The sequence below is a fragment of the Erithacus rubecula genome (genome assembly GCF_903797595.1).
Source record: "Erithacus rubecula genome assembly, contig: scaffold_1113_arrow_ctg1, whole genome shotgun sequence".
Lineage (NCBI taxonomy): Eukaryota > Metazoa > Chordata > Aves > Passeriformes > Muscicapidae > Erithacus > Erithacus rubecula.
Window position 1 is genome coordinate 1 of NW_027636297.1, and position 14,767 is coordinate 14,767.

General features: G+C 58.8%; 1 protein-coding gene and 1 long non-coding RNA gene across 3 annotated transcripts; one reads left to right on the forward strand and one right to left on the reverse strand.

Annotated features, from left to right (window-relative positions):
- The first annotated feature begins 6 nt into the window (after positions 1–6).
- WDR13 (WD repeat domain 13) lies at positions 7–14,767 on the forward strand. 2 transcript variants are annotated; one of them, XM_079331846.1, is made up of 10 exons: positions 7–112; positions 211–278; positions 3,461–3,692; positions 5,359–5,453; positions 5,847–5,974; positions 7,399–7,706; positions 9,617–9,797; positions 11,414–11,555; positions 13,180–13,313; positions 14,545–14,767. In XM_079331846.1, the coding sequence occupies exons 2-10, from the start codon at positions 238–240 to the stop codon at positions 14,727–14,729; spliced, it is 1,446 nt and encodes a 481-aa protein (XP_079187972.1). In that variant the 5' UTR covers positions 7–112; positions 211–237; the 3' UTR covers positions 14,730–14,767. The 2 variants fall into 2 exon arrangements, with proteins under 2 accessions (XP_079187972.1, XP_079187973.1); XM_079331847.1 differs by lacking the exons at positions 7–112; positions 211–278; positions 3,461–3,692 and adding an exon at positions 4,334–4,381.
- On the reverse strand, positions 4,058–4,375 carry LOC306815253. The gene is made up of 3 exons (XR_013777363.1): positions 4,304–4,375; positions 4,115–4,177; positions 4,058–4,072 (listed from the first exon to the last, which is right to left on the reverse strand). It is a non-coding gene; the product is annotated as an uncharacterized lncRNA (long non-coding RNA).

Genomic DNA, 14,767 nt, shown 5'->3' on the forward strand with positions numbered 1-14,767 from the left:
GCTACTTCCGGTCCGGCTCCGCCCGACTCCCCCGGCTTTTCCCCGGCCCAAACCCCGGCCCAAGCCCCGGCCTCGCGCAGCTCCTGAGGCGGAGGTGGAGCGGGACGCGCAGGTAAGGCCACCCTGCCTTCTCCCGGTGCGCTTTTCTCCCTTTTTTTCCCCTTTTCTCTCCTTTTTTCCCCTCAGCTCACACCGCTGTTCCCCCGGCAGGGTCCCCCCGCGGCGGCCGCGGCCGCTATGGCCGCCGTGTGGCAGCAGGTGCTCGCCGTGGACGCTCGGTGAGCTCGGAGGGGCTTTACGGGAATTTTCTGAGGGAATTTTGGGGTTTTTTTGAGGGCGGGGATTTTCTTACCTGAATTATTTTGGGTGGGGTTTGATACCCGGTGTCTCTGAGAGTGATTTTGAGTAGAATGAACCCCATTTCTTACCTGTCTCTCACCTGTCTCATCTCTCACCTGTCTCATCTCTCACCTGTCCCTCACCTGTCTCACCTGTGCCCAGGTACGTGGCGTACCGCACACCTGAGCTCATTTTGGGTAGAATTTTCCCCATTTTGAGTAGAATTGACCCCATTTCTCACCTGTCTCACCTGTCCCTCACCTGTCTCACCTGTGCCCAGGTACACGGCGTACCGCACACCTGGGCTCATTTTGGGTAGAATTTTCCCCATTTTGAGTAGAATTGACCCCATTTCTCACCCGTCTCACCTGTCCCCCAGGTACGCGGCGTACCGCACACCTGGGCTCATTTTGGGTGGAATTTTCCCCATTTTGAGTAGAATTGACCCCATTTCTCACCTGTGCCCAGGTACGCGGCGTACCGCACACCTGGGCTCATTTTGGGTGGAATTTTCCCCATTTTGAGTAGAATTGACCCCATTTCTCACCCGTCTCACCTGTCCCCAGGTACGCGGCGTACCGCACACCTGAGCTCATTTTGGGTGGGATTTTCCCCATTTTGAGTAGAATTGACCCCATTTCTCACCTGTCTCACCTGTCCCTCACCTGTCTCACCTGTCCCCCAGGTACGCGGCGTACCGCACACCTGGGCTCATTTTGGGTGGAATTTTCCCTATTTTGAGTAGAATTGACCCCATTTCTCACCTGTCTCACCTGTCCCCCAGGTACTCGGCGTACCGCACACCTGGGCTCATTTTGGGTGGAATTTTCCCCATTTTGAGTAGAATTGACCCCATTTCTCACCTGTCTCACCTGTGCCCAGGTACGCGGCGTACCGCACACCTGGGCTCATTTTGGGTGGGATTTTCCCCATTTTGAGTAGAATTGACCCCATTTCTCACCTGTCTCACCTGTGCCCAGGTACGCGGCGTACCGCACACCTGAGCTCATTTTGGGTGGAATTTTCCCCATTTTGAGTAGAATTGACCCCATTTCTCACCTGTCTCACCTGTCCCCAGGTACGCGGCGTACCGCACACCTGGGCTCATTTTGGGTGGAATTTTTCCCATTTTGAGTAGAATTGACCCCATTTCTCACCTGTATCTCACCTGTCCCTCACCTGTCTCACCTGTCCCCAGGTACGCGGTGTACCGCACACCTGAGCTCATTTTGGGTGGGATTTTCCCCATTTTGAGTAGAAATGACCCCATTTCTCACCCGTCTCACCTGTCCCCAGGTACGCGGTGTACCGCACACCTGGGCTCATTTTGGGTGGGATTTTCCCCATTTTGAGTAGAATTGACCCCATTTCTCACCTGTCTCACCTGTCCCTCACCTGTCTCACCTGTCCCCAGGTACGCGGCGTACCGCACACCTGGGCTCATTTTGGGTGGGATTTTCCCCATTTTGAGTAGAATTGACCCCATTTCTCACCTGTCCCCCAGGTACGCGGCGTACCGCACACCTGGGCTCATTTTGGGTGGAATTTTCCCCATTTTGAGTAGAATTGACCCCATTTCTCACCTGATCTCACCTGTATCTCACCCATCTCTCACCTGTCTCACCTCTCCCCCATCCCTCACCTGTCTCACCTGTCCCTCACCTGTCTCACCTGTGCCCAGGTACGCGGCGTACCGCACACCTGAGCTCATTTTGGGTAGAATTTTCCCCATTTTGAGTAGAATTGACCCCATTTCTCACCTGTCTCACCTGTGCCCAGGTACGCGGCGTACCGCACACCTGAGCTCATTTTGGGTGGGATTTTCCCCATTTTGAGTAGAATTGACCCCATTTCTCACCTGTATCTCACCTGTCCCTCACCTGTCTCACCTGTGCCCAGGTACGCGGCGTACCGCACACCTGGGCTCATTTTGGGTAGAATTTTCCCCATTTTGAGTAGAATTGACCCCATTTCTCACCTGTCTCACCTGTCCCATCCCTCACCTGTCCCTCCTCCATCTCTCACCTGTATCTCACCTGTATCTTACCTCTCACCCATCCCTCACCTGTCTCATCTCTCACCTGTCTCACCTGTCCCCAGGTACGCCGCGTACCGCACACCTGAGCTCATTTTGGGTGGAATTTTCCCCATTTTGAGTAGAATTGACCCCATTTCTCACCTGTCTCACCTGTCCCCAGGTACGCGGCGTACCGCACACCTGGGCTCATTTTGGGTGGAATTTTCCCCATTTTGAGTAGAATTGACCCCATTTCTCACCTGTCTCACCTGTCCCCAGGTACGCGGCGTACCGCACACCTGGGCTCATTTTGGGTGGAATTTTCCCCATTTTGAGTAGAATTGACCCCATTTCTCACCCGTCTCACCTGTCCCCAGGTACGCGGCGTACCGCACACCTGAGCTCATTTTGGGTAGAATTTTCCCCATTTTGAGTAGAATTGACCCCATTTCTCACCTGTCTCACCTGTCCCTCACCTGTCTCACCTGTCCCCAGGTACGCGGCGTACCGCACACCTGGGCTCATTTTGGGTGGGATTTTCCCCATTTTGAGTAGAATTGACCCCATTTCTCACCTGTCTCACCTGTGCCCAGGTACGCGGCGTACCGCACACCTGGGCTCATTTTGGGTAGAATTTTCCCCATTTTGAGTAGAATTGACCCCATTTCTCACCCGTCTCACCTGTCCCCAGGTACGCGGCGTACCGCACACCTGAGCTCATTTTGGGTGGGATTTTCCCCATTTTGAGTAGAATTGACCCCATTTCTCACCTGTCTCACCTGTCCCTCACCTGTCTCACCTGTCCCCCAGGTACGCGGCGTACCGCACACCTGGGCTCATTTTGGGTGGAATTTTCCCCATTTTGAGTAGAATTGACCCCATTTCTCACCTGTCTCACCTGTGCCCAGGTACGCGGCGTACCGCACACCTGGGCTCATTTTGGGTGGGATTTTCCCCATTTTGAGTAGAATTGACCCCATTTCTCACCCGTCTCACCTGTGCCCAGGTACGCGGCGTACCGCACACCTGGGCTCATTTTGGGTGGGATTTTCCCCATTTTGAGTAGAATTGACCCCATTTCTCACCTGTCTCACCTGTGCCCAGGTACGCGGCGTACCGCACGCCGCAGCTGCCGCAGTTCCGCACTCAGTACGTGCGGCGGCGCTCGCAGCTGCTGCGGGAGCGGGCGCAGGGCGGGCACCTGGCGGGGGAGGCGCGGCGCTGGTACCTGCGGCTGCGGGCGCGGCTGCTGGCGCAGCGCTACGGGGCGCTCTCGGAGGCGGGCAGCAGCCGCAGCGCCCTGAGAGCCAGCAGGACCACGCTGGACAGGATGGAGGTACCTGGGATACACCTGGGCACACCTGGGATACACCTGGGCACACCTGGGTACAGCTGGGATACACCTGGGTACAGCTGGGATACACCTGGACACACCTGGGGTACACCTGGGCACACCTGGGTACAGCTGGGATATACCTGGGTACACCTGGGATACACCTGGGGTACAGGTGGGTGGGTACAGGCAGCAGCCGCAGCGCCCTGAGAGCCAGCAGGACCACGCTGGACAGGATGGAGGTACCTGGGGCACACCTGGGTACACCTGGGATACACCTGGGATACACCTGGGTACAGCTGGGATACACCTGGGTACAGCTGGGATACACCTGGGTACACCTGGGATACACCTGGACACACCTGGGATACACCTGGGTACACCTGGGGTACACCTGGGCACACCTGGGTACACCTGGGATACACCTGGACACACCTGGGATACACCTGGGCACACCTGGGGTACTCCTGGGATATACCTGGGTACAGCTGGGATACACCTGGGTACACCTGGGATACACCTGGGCACACCTGGGGTACACCTGGGTACACCTGGGATACACCTGGGTACACCTGGGATATACCTGGGTACACCTGGGTACACCTGGGATACACCTGGGGTACAGGTGGGTGGGTACAGGCAGCAGCCGCAGCGCCCTGAGAGCCAGCAGGACCACGCTGGACAGGATGGAGGTACCTGGGATACACCTGGGCACACCTGGGATACACCTGGGATACACCTGGGTACAGCTGGGATACACCTGGGATACACCTGGGATACACCTGGGTACAGCTGGGATACACCTGGGTACAGCTGGGTACAGCTGGGATACACCTGAGTACACCTGGGATGCACCTGGGCACACCTGGGTACAGCTGGGTACAGCTGGGATACACCTGAGTACACCTGGGATGCACCTGGGCACACCTGGGGTACACCTGGGTACACCTGGGGTACACCTGGGATACACCTGGGATATACCTGGGTACAGCTGGGATACACCTGGGCACACCCGGGATACACCTGGGTACACCTGGGCACACCCGGGATACACCTGGACACACCTGGGATACACCTGGGTACAGCTGGGATACACCTGGGATATACCTGGGTACACCTGGGCACACCTGGGATACACCTGGGATACACCTGGGATAAACCTGGGTACAGCTGGGATACACCTGGGCACAGCTGGATTCAGCTGGGGGGTTGTAGAACACACCTGGGCACACCTGGGATATAGCTGGGCACACCTGGGCACACCTGGGTACACCTGGGATACACCTGGGGTACACCTGGGTACACATGGGATATACCTGGGTACACCTGGGTACAGCTGGGATACACCTGGGTACAGCTGGGATATACCTGGGTACAGCTGGATTCAGCTGGGGGGTTGTAGAACACACCTGGGCACACCTGGGATATAGCTGGGAACACCTGGGCACACCTGGGGGCACTGGATGATACCAAAACCCTTTTGGGGGAGGGGGGTCTTGGAAGCCCTAGCAGCCATTTTGGGCAGATTTGAGAGAATCCTACCCCAATTTTGGAGATCCCACCCCAATTTTGGGGATCCCACCCCCATTTTTGGGGATCCCACCCCCATTTTTGGGAGTCCTATCCCCGTTTGTGGGGGTCCCACCCCAATTCCGGGTCTCCCCCCCAGGATTTCGAGGAGGACCCGCGGGGGTCCCGCGGCCACCGGCGCTCGCTGAGCCGCAGCTCCGGCCCGGGGGGGCTGCGGGGGGGCCCCGAGGAGCGGTGAGACCCCCGGGGGGGTGGGGAGGGGTCCCGGGGGGAAACTGGGGGTGCCGGGGGGTATTTGGGAGGGAACTGGGGGGGTCTCCAGGTGAATTTGGGGGAAATTTCGGGGGTCCCCATTCTCCTGGACAAAACCATCCCTGGGGGAGGGGGGGGGGTCGGGTTGAACTCGGACTGTTCCAATCCATTCCGGGGGGGGTCGGGTTGAACTCGGACTGTTCCAATCCATCCCCGGGGGGGGTCGGGTTGAACTCGGACTGTTCCAATCCATCCCGGGGGGGGTCGGGTTGAACTCGGACTGTTCCAATCCATCCCGGGGGGGGGTCGGGTTGAACTCGGACTGTTCCAATCCATCCCGGGGGGCGTTCTGACCCTGTCCCCCGGCCCCCGCAGCCCCCCCGGCGTTGTCCCCACCCCCCTGGCCGAGGCCAGCCGCGCCATGGCCGGCGACACCTCCCTGAGTGAGAACTACGCGTTCGCGGGCGTGTTCCACGTGTTCGACCAGCACCTGGACAGCGCAGGTACGGGGGGAGGGGCTGGGGGTGTCACCTGGGGGGTTCTGGGGTTCCTCATGGGGGTCCAGGGAGGGTTTCCTGGGTCTGGGGGTTTCAGGTGCTCTTTTGGGGAGGGGGGGGATCCCACAGGGAGGGGTCTGGGGGTGTCACCTGGGCGGTTCAGAGGTTCCCCAAATGGTCTGAGGGGGTTCCACAGCTCTGCAATTTTGGGGAGGGGTCTCCCCCACCCCCAGACCCCCTGCCCAGTACAGAAGCTGCACTTTGCCCACAGTCAGCGGCACCTCCTGGATGGGTTGGGGGTGATCCTGCAGCTCTGGCGATGATCCCACTGTTTTCAGGGGTCTCCCCCAGTTCTGGGGGTCTCCCCCATTCCTGTAATTCTGAGTAGGGGTCTCCCCTGTCACTATAATTCTGAGTAGGGGTCTCTCCCATCTCTATAATTCTGAGTAGGGGTCTCTCCCATCTCTGGGGGTCTCCCCTGTCTCTATAATTCTGAGTAGGGGTCTCCCCTGTCTCTATAATTCTGAGTAGGGGTCTCTCCCATCTCTGGGGGTCTCTCCCATCTCTGGGGGTCTCCCCTGTCTCTATAATTCTGAGTAGGGGTCTGCCCTGTCACTATAATTCTGAGTAGGGGTCTCTCCCATCTCTGGGGGTATCACCTGTCTCTATAATTCTGAGTAGGGGTCTCTCCCATCTCTGGGAGTCTCTCCCATCTCTGGGGGTCTCCCCTGTCTGTATAATTCTGAGTAGGGGTCTGCCCTGTCACTATAATTCTGAGTAGGGGTCTCTCCCATCTCTGGGGGTCTCTCCCATCTCTGGGGGTCTCCCCCATCTCTGTAATTCTGAGTAGGGGTCTCTCCCATCTCTGGGGGTCTCCCCCATCTCTGTAATTCTGAGTAGGGGTCTCTCCCATCTCTGGGGGTCTCCCCTGTCACTCTAATTCTGAGTAGGGGTCTCTCCCATCTCTGGGGGTCTCCCCTGTCTCTATAATTCTGAGTAGGGGTCCCTCTCCCCCCCCCGCAGTGCGCAAGGTGCAGTTCGCTCATGACGAGCGCCACCTGCTGGATACCTTGGGGGCAATCTGAGTAGGGGTCTCTCCCATCTCTATAATTCTGAGTAGGGGTCTCCATCTCTATAATTCCGAGTAGGGGTCTCCCCCATCTCTATAATTCTGAGTAGGGGTCTCTCCCATCTCTGGGGGTCTCTCCCATCTCTGGGGGTCTCTCTCATCTCTATAATTCTGAGTAGGGGTCTCTCCCATCTCTATAATTCCGAGTAGGGGTCCCTCCCATCTCTATAATTCTGAGTAGGGGTCTCTCCCATCTCTGGGGGGTCTCTCCCATCTCTGGGGGTCTCTCCCATCTCTATAATTCTGAGTAGGGGTCTCTCCCATCTCTATAATTCTGAGTAGGGGTCTCTCCCCCCCGCAGTGCGCAAGGTGCAGTTCGCTCATGACGAGCGCCACCTGCTGGCGTGCTGCTCTCTGGACGGGACGCTCTCCGTGTGCCGCCTGGCCCCGGGACCCCCGGCCGTGCTGCGCCGGCTCCGCGGCCACGGCGCGGGGGTCTCGGACTTCGCCTGGTCCCTCTCCAACGACGTGCTGGTCTCGGCCTCGCTGGACGGGACCCTGCGCCTCTGGGACCCCTCGGATGGGCGCTGCATCCGCAGGGTGCCCGACCCTGATGGGGCAGCACTGCTGTGCTGTGCCTTCCAGCCACTCAATAACAACCTGACTGTGGTGAGAAAAAACCCAAAATACCCCAAAATCCATCCCAAAATATCCCCAAACCTGCCAGTCCTGAGAGACCCAAAAATCCCCCAATCCTGACCCTGATGGGGCAGCGCTGCTGTGCTGTGCCTTCCAGCCACTCAATAACAACCTGACTGTGGTGAGAGAAAACCCAAAATACCCCAAAATCCATCCCAAAATATCCCCAAACCTGCCAGTCCTGAGAGACCCAAAAATCCCCCCCAATAATCCCCCCAAACCCGACCCTGACGGGGCAGCGCTGCTGTGCCTTCCAGCCACTCAATAACAACCTGACTGTGGTGAGAAAAAACCCAAAATCATCCTGAAATATCCTAAAATCCACCCCAAAACATCCCCAAACCTGCCAGTCCTGAGAGCCCATCCTGGGACCCCCCAAAAATCCCCCAAACCCGACCCTGACGGGGCAGCGCTGCTGTGCTTTCCAGCCACTCAATAACAACCTGACTGTGGTGAGAAAAAACCCAAAATACCCCAAAATCCATCCCCAAATATCCCCAAAATCCATCCCAAAATATCCCCAAACCTCCCAGCCCTGAGAGCCCATCCTGGGACCCCCCCAAATTCCTGCCCCAATAGCCTCCCCAAAATCCTGCAAAAAAATCCCCGAGACCCCCCAAATCCTCCCCAGAATCCTGCCCAAAATCCACCCCAAAACCACCCTGAGAACACTGAAATTGATCCTGAGACCCCCAAAATTCTCCCAAAATCCATCCTGGGACCCCCAAAATCCATCCTGGGACCCCCAAAATCCTCAGACCCCAGCCCCATTTTGCCCCCCAGGGGGGCACAGGGTGCGGGTGGTGAACATCTCCACGGGAAGGCGGCGCGGGGGGGATTTTGGGGAGGATTTTGGGGGTCTCACGATGGATTTGGGGGTCTCAGGATAGATTTGGGGAGGATTTTGGGGGGTCCCAGGATGAATTTCAGGGGTCTCAGGGTGGAATTTGGGGGTCTTGCGATGGATTTGGGGGTCTCACGATGGATTTGGGGGTCTCAGGATAGATTTGGGGAGGATTTTGGGGGGTCCCAGGATGAATTTCAGGGGTCTTAGGGTGGATTTTGGGGGTCCCAGGATGGATTTGGGGGTCCCAGAATGGATTTCGGGAGTCTCACGATGGATTTGGGGAGAATTTTGGGGGTCTCAGGGTGGATTTTGGGGGGTCTCAGGGTGGATTTTGGGGGTCTCAGGGTGGATTTTGCCCCCCCAGGTGGGCAGCGCCCGGCACATGGTGCGGGTGGTGAACATCTCCACCGGGAAGGCGGCGCGGGGGGGATTTCGGGGAGGATTTTGGGGTGGATTTTGGGGGGTCTCAGGGTGGATTTCGGGGGTCTCAGGGTGGATTTTGGGGGTCTCCAGTGACGCCCCCAGCCCCATTTGCCCCCCCAGGTGGGCAGTGCCCGGCACATGGTGCGGGTGGTGAACATCTCCACCGGGAAGGCGGCGCGGGGGGATTTTGGGGTGGATTTTGGGGGTCTCAGGGTGGATTTCGGGGGTCTCTAGGGTGGATTTTGGGGGGTCTCAGTTGGATTTTGGGGGGTCTCTAGGGTGGATTTTGGGGGGTCTCAGGTGGATTTTGGGGGTCTCAGGGTGGATTTCGGGGGTCTCGGTGGATTTTGGGGGTCTCAGGGTGGATTTTGGGGGTCTCAGGGTGGATTTCGGGGGTCTCAGGGTGGATTTTGGGGGGTCTCAGGGTGGATTTCGGGGGTCTCAGGGTGGATTTTGCCCCCCCAGGTGGGCAGCGCCCGGCACATGGTGCGGGTGGTGAACATCTCCACCGGGAAGGCGGCGCGGGGGGATTTTGGGGAGGATTTTGGGGGGTCTCAGGGTGGATTTTGGGGGTCTCCAGTGACGCCCCCAGCCCCATTTGCCCCCCCAGGTGGGCAGCGCCCGGCACATGGTGCGGGTGGTGAACATCTCCACCGGGAAGGCGGCGCGGGGCGGCACCGGGCGCCTCCCCGGGCGCGCGCTCGCGCTTTGCTTCGACAGCCCCGGGCGCGTCCTGTGGGCGGGGGACGATCGCGGCTCGGTGTCATCGTTCCTGTGCGACCCCGGCACCGGTACCGGGACTGGGAGCGACTGGGAGGGACTGGGAGGGGATTGGAGACACTGGGAGGGGACTAAGGGAGACTGCGAAGGGATTGGGAGGGGACTGGGATGGACTGTGAGGGGGGACTGGGAGCACTGGGAGGGAACTAAGGGGGACTGGGAGGGACTGGGAAGGAATTGGGAGGGACTGGGGGGCGCTGGGAGGGAATTGGGGACACTGGGAGGGACTGGGAGACACTGGGAGGGGACTAAGTGAGACTGTGAAGGTATTGGGGGGCACTGGGAGTGGACTGGGAGGAGATTGGCGGGAGATTGGAGACACTGGGAAGAACTGGGAGGGAATTGAGAGGGACTGGGAGAAACTGGGAGGGGACTGGGGAGCACTGGGAGAGGATTGAGAGGGGCTGGGGCAGTTCTCAAGAGGCACTGGTTCATACTGGTCTATACTGGTCTGTACTGGTCTATACTGCTCCGTTACGGTCTGTACTGGTCTATACTGATCCATACTGGTTTATATCGATCCATACCAGTCCATACTGGTCTATACTGGTCCATACTGTTCCCCACGCTGGCTGACCAAGCCAGTGGGTGCTGGTCCAGGGGAGCACTGGCCAGTACTGGGCGGTACTGGTCTGTGTTGGTCTGTACTGGTTTATACTGACCTATACTGGTCTATACTAGTCTATACTGGTTTACACCTATCCATGCTGGTCCATACTGGTTTATACTGGTCCATACTGGTCCCCAGGCTGGCTGATCAAGGCCTCGCGGGTGCTGGTCCAAGGGAGCACTGGCCAGTACTGGGTGGTACTGGTCTGTACTGGTCTGTACTGGTTTGTACCGATCCATACTGATCAATATTAATCTATACTGGTTTATATCAATCCGTACCAGTCCATACTGGTCTGTACTGATTTATACTGATCCGTACCAGTCTATACTGGTCCATACTGGTTTATACTGATTCATACTGGTCCATACTGGTTTATACTGATCTGTACCGGTCCATACTGGTCTGTACTAGTCTATACTAGTCTATACTGGTCCATACTGGTGTGTACTGGTTTATACCGATCCATACCGGTCCACACTGGTTTATACCAATCCGTACCAGTCCATACTGGTTTATACTGGTCCATACTGGTCCCCAGGCAGGCTGACCAAGGCCTCACGGGTGCTGCTCCAAGGGAGCACTGGCCAGTACTGGGCGGTACTGGTCTGTATTGGTCTATACTAGTTTATACTGATCCATACGGGTCTATAGTGGTTTATACCAATCCATACTGGTTTATACTGGTCCATACTGGTGTGTACTGGTTTATACCGATCCATACCGGTCCACACTGGTTTATACCAATCTGTACCAGTCCATACTGGTTTATATTGGTCCATACTGGTCCCCAGACTGGCTGACCAAGGCCTCGTGGGTGCTGCTCCAAGGGATCACTGGCCAGTACTGGGCGGTACTGGTCTGTATTGGTCTATACTAGTTTATACTGTTCCATACGGGTCTATAGTGGTTTATACCAATCCATACTGGTTTATACTGGTCCATACTGGTCTATACTAGTCTATACTGTTTTATACCAATCCATACTGGTTTATACTGGTCCATACTGGTCCCCAGGCAGGCTGACCAAGGCCTCACGGGTGCTGGTCCAGGCCGGCGGCTCCATCACGTCTCTGTCGGCGCGCGCCTGGGCGAGCCGGGAGGCGCCGGACCCTTCACTGCTGGTGAACGCCTGTCCCGACCGCCTGCTGCTCTTCAGGTACCACGGGGGGATTGGGGGGTCTCCAGGGGGGATTGGGGGTCCCCAGGGGGGTTTGGGGGATCCCCAGGGGGGTTTCAGGGGGTTTTGGGGTGAACCCGACCCATCCCTGCTGGTGAACGCCTGTCCCGACCGCCTGCTGCTCTTCAGGTACCACGGGGGGTTTGGGGGTACCCAGGGGAGTCTTGGGGGGTTTCAGGGGGGTTTGGAGGATCCCCAGGGGGGTTTTGGGGGGTTTCAGGGGGTTTTGGGGTGAACCCGACCCTTCACTGCTGGTGAACGCCTGTCCTGACCGCCTGCTGCTCTTCAGGTACCACGGGGGGATTGGGGGTCCCCAGGGGGGTTTGGGGGATCCCCAGGGGGGTTTGGGGAATCCCCAGGGGGGTTTGGGGATCCCCAGGGGAGTTTTGGGGGGTTTCAGGGGGTTTAGGGATCCCCAGGGGGGTTTCAGGGGGTTTTGGGGTGAACCCGACCCATCCCTGCTGGTGAACGCCTGCCCCGACCGCCTGCTGCTCTTCAGGTACCACGGGGGGATTGGGGGTCCCCAGGGGGGTCTTGGGGGTCCCCAGGGGGGTTTGGGGGATCACCAGGGGAGTCTTGGGGGGTTTCAGGGGGTTGGGGGATCCCCAGGGGGGTCTTGGGGGGTTTCAGCGGGTTTTGGGGTGAACCCGACCCATCCCTGCTGGTGAACGCCTGTCCCGACCGCCTGCTGCTCTTCAGGTACCACGGGGGGTTTGGGGGTCCCCAGGGGAGTCTTGGGGGGTTTCAGGGGGGTTTGGGGGTCCCCAGGGGGGTTTTGGGGGGTTTCAGGGGGGTTTGGGGGTCCCCAGGGGGGTTTGGGGGATCACCAGGGGGGTTTGGGGGGTTTCAGGGGGTTTTGGGGGGGATTTGGGGGATCCCCAGGGGGGTTTCATGGGGGTTTTGGGGATCCCCAGGGGGGTTTGGGGGCTTTTAGGGGTTTTGGGGTGAACCAGGGGGGCAGTTTTTGGTGTGATTTTGGGGCGATTTTTGGGCAGTTTTTGGGTTGATTTTGAGGTGATTTTGGGTATTTTCCTCCCCCAGGGTGGTGGAGGACGAGGGCGGCTCCGGCGCCCCGGGAGGGTTTTAGGGGCAGTTTTTGGTGTGATGTTTAGGTGATTTTTGGGCAGTTTTTGGGTTGATTTTGAGGTGATTTTGGTTGTTCCCCTCCCCCAGGGTGGTGGAGGACGAGGGCGGCTCCGGCGCCCCGGGAGGGTTTTAGGGGCAGTTTTTGGTGTGATGTTTAGGTGATTTTGGGACGATTTTTGGGCAGTTTTTGGGTTGATTTTGAGGTGATTTTGGTTGTTCCCCTCCCCCAGGGTGGTGGAGGACGAGGGCGGCTCCAGCGCCCCGGGAGGGTTTTAGGGGCAGTTTTTGGTGTGATGTTTAGGTGATTTTTGGGCAGTTTTTGGGTTGATTTTGGGTCGATTTTTGGGCTGATTTTGGGTATTTTCCTCCCCCAGGGTGGTGGAGGACGAGGGCGGCTCCGGCGCCCTGGGAGGGTTTTAGGGGCAGTTTTTGGTGTGATGTTTAGGTGATTTTTGGGCAGTTTTTGGGTTGATTTTGAGGTGATTTTGGGCTGATTTTGGGTGTTTTCCTCCCCCAGGGTGGTGGAGGACGAGGGCGGCTCCGGCGCCCCGGGGCTGCGGCTCCGGCGCAGTTTCCCCACCCGGCACCGGGAGCAGCCGCTGCGGAGCTGCTTCTGCCCCCTGATGTCCTTCCGGCAGGGAGCCTGCGTGGGTGAGCACTGGGAGCACTGGGAGGGACTGGGAATGACTGGGATGGAGTGGAGGGGCACTGGGAGAGGTTTAAGGGGCACTGGGAGTAACTGGGAGGGGTTTAAGGGACACTGGGAGGGACTGGGGTGGGTCCAGGACAGTTTCCATCCCCAGCCCTGTCCCCAATATCCCAATGTCCTCAAATGTCCCCAACATCTCCTGATGTCCCCAAATGGTCCAAATCCCCCAAATGTCCCTGATACCTCCAATCTCCCCATTGAATGTCCCCTGATGTCCCCAATGTTCCCTCCCCCGCAGTGACGGGCTCCGAGGACGCCTCGGTGTCCCCATTCCCCCCAATATCCCCATTGTCCCCAATCCCCCCATTGTCCCCTGATGTCCCCACTGTCCCCTGTCCCCGCAGTGACGGGCTCTGAGGACGCCTCGGTGTCCCCAGTGTCCCCTGATGTCCCCAGTGTCCCCATTGTCCCCCCTGTCCCCGCAGTGACAGGCTCCGAGGACGCCTCGGTGTCCCCACTGTCCCCATTGTCCCCTGATGTCCCCATTGTCCCCCCTGTCCCCGCAGTGACAGGCTCCGAGGATGCCTCGGTGTCCCCACTGTCCCCATTGTCCCCTGATGTCCCCATTGTCCCCCCTGTCCCCGCAGTGACAGGCTCCGAGGACGCCTCGGTGTCCCCAATCCCCTCAGTGTCCCCATTGTCCCCAATCCCCTCAGTGTCCCCATTGTCCCCAATGTCCCCAATCCCCTCAGTGTCCCCTGATGTCCCCTGATGTCCCCAATGTCCCCCCTGTCCCCGCAGTGACGGGCTCCGAGGACGCCTCGGTGTCCCCAATGTCCCCTGATGTCCCCAATGTCCCCAGTGTCCCCTAATGTCCCCATTGTCCCCCCTGTCCCTGCAGTGACGGGCTCCGAGGATGCCTCGGTGTCCCCATTGTCCCCAATGTCCCCTGATGTCCCCCCTGTCCCCGCAGTGACGGGCTCTGAGGACGCCTCGGTGTCCCCATTGTCCCCATTGTCCCCTGATGTCCCCATTGTCCCCCCTGTCCCCGCAGTGACAGGCTCCGAGGACGCCTCGGTGTCCCCAATGTCCCCAATCCCCTCAGTGTCCCCTGATGTCCCCATTGTCCCCTAATGTCCCCTGTCCCCGCAGTGACGGGCTCCGAGGACGCCTCGGTGTCCCCAATCCCCTCAGTGTCCCCTAATGTCCCCATTGTCCCCCCTGTCCCCGCAGTGACGGGCTCCGAGGACGCCTCGGTGCATTTTTTCGACGTTGGCCGCGCGGCGCGCGCCACGGTGAACACGCTGCAGGGTCACGGCGCCGCCGTGCTCGCCGTGGCTTTCAACTGCGACGAGTCCCTGCTGGCCTCGGCCGACGCCGGCGGCACCGTCATCGTCTGGCGCCGCCAGCACGCCTGAGGCAGCCACAGCTGCCCAAAAACGGGGGGGAGGGCAAA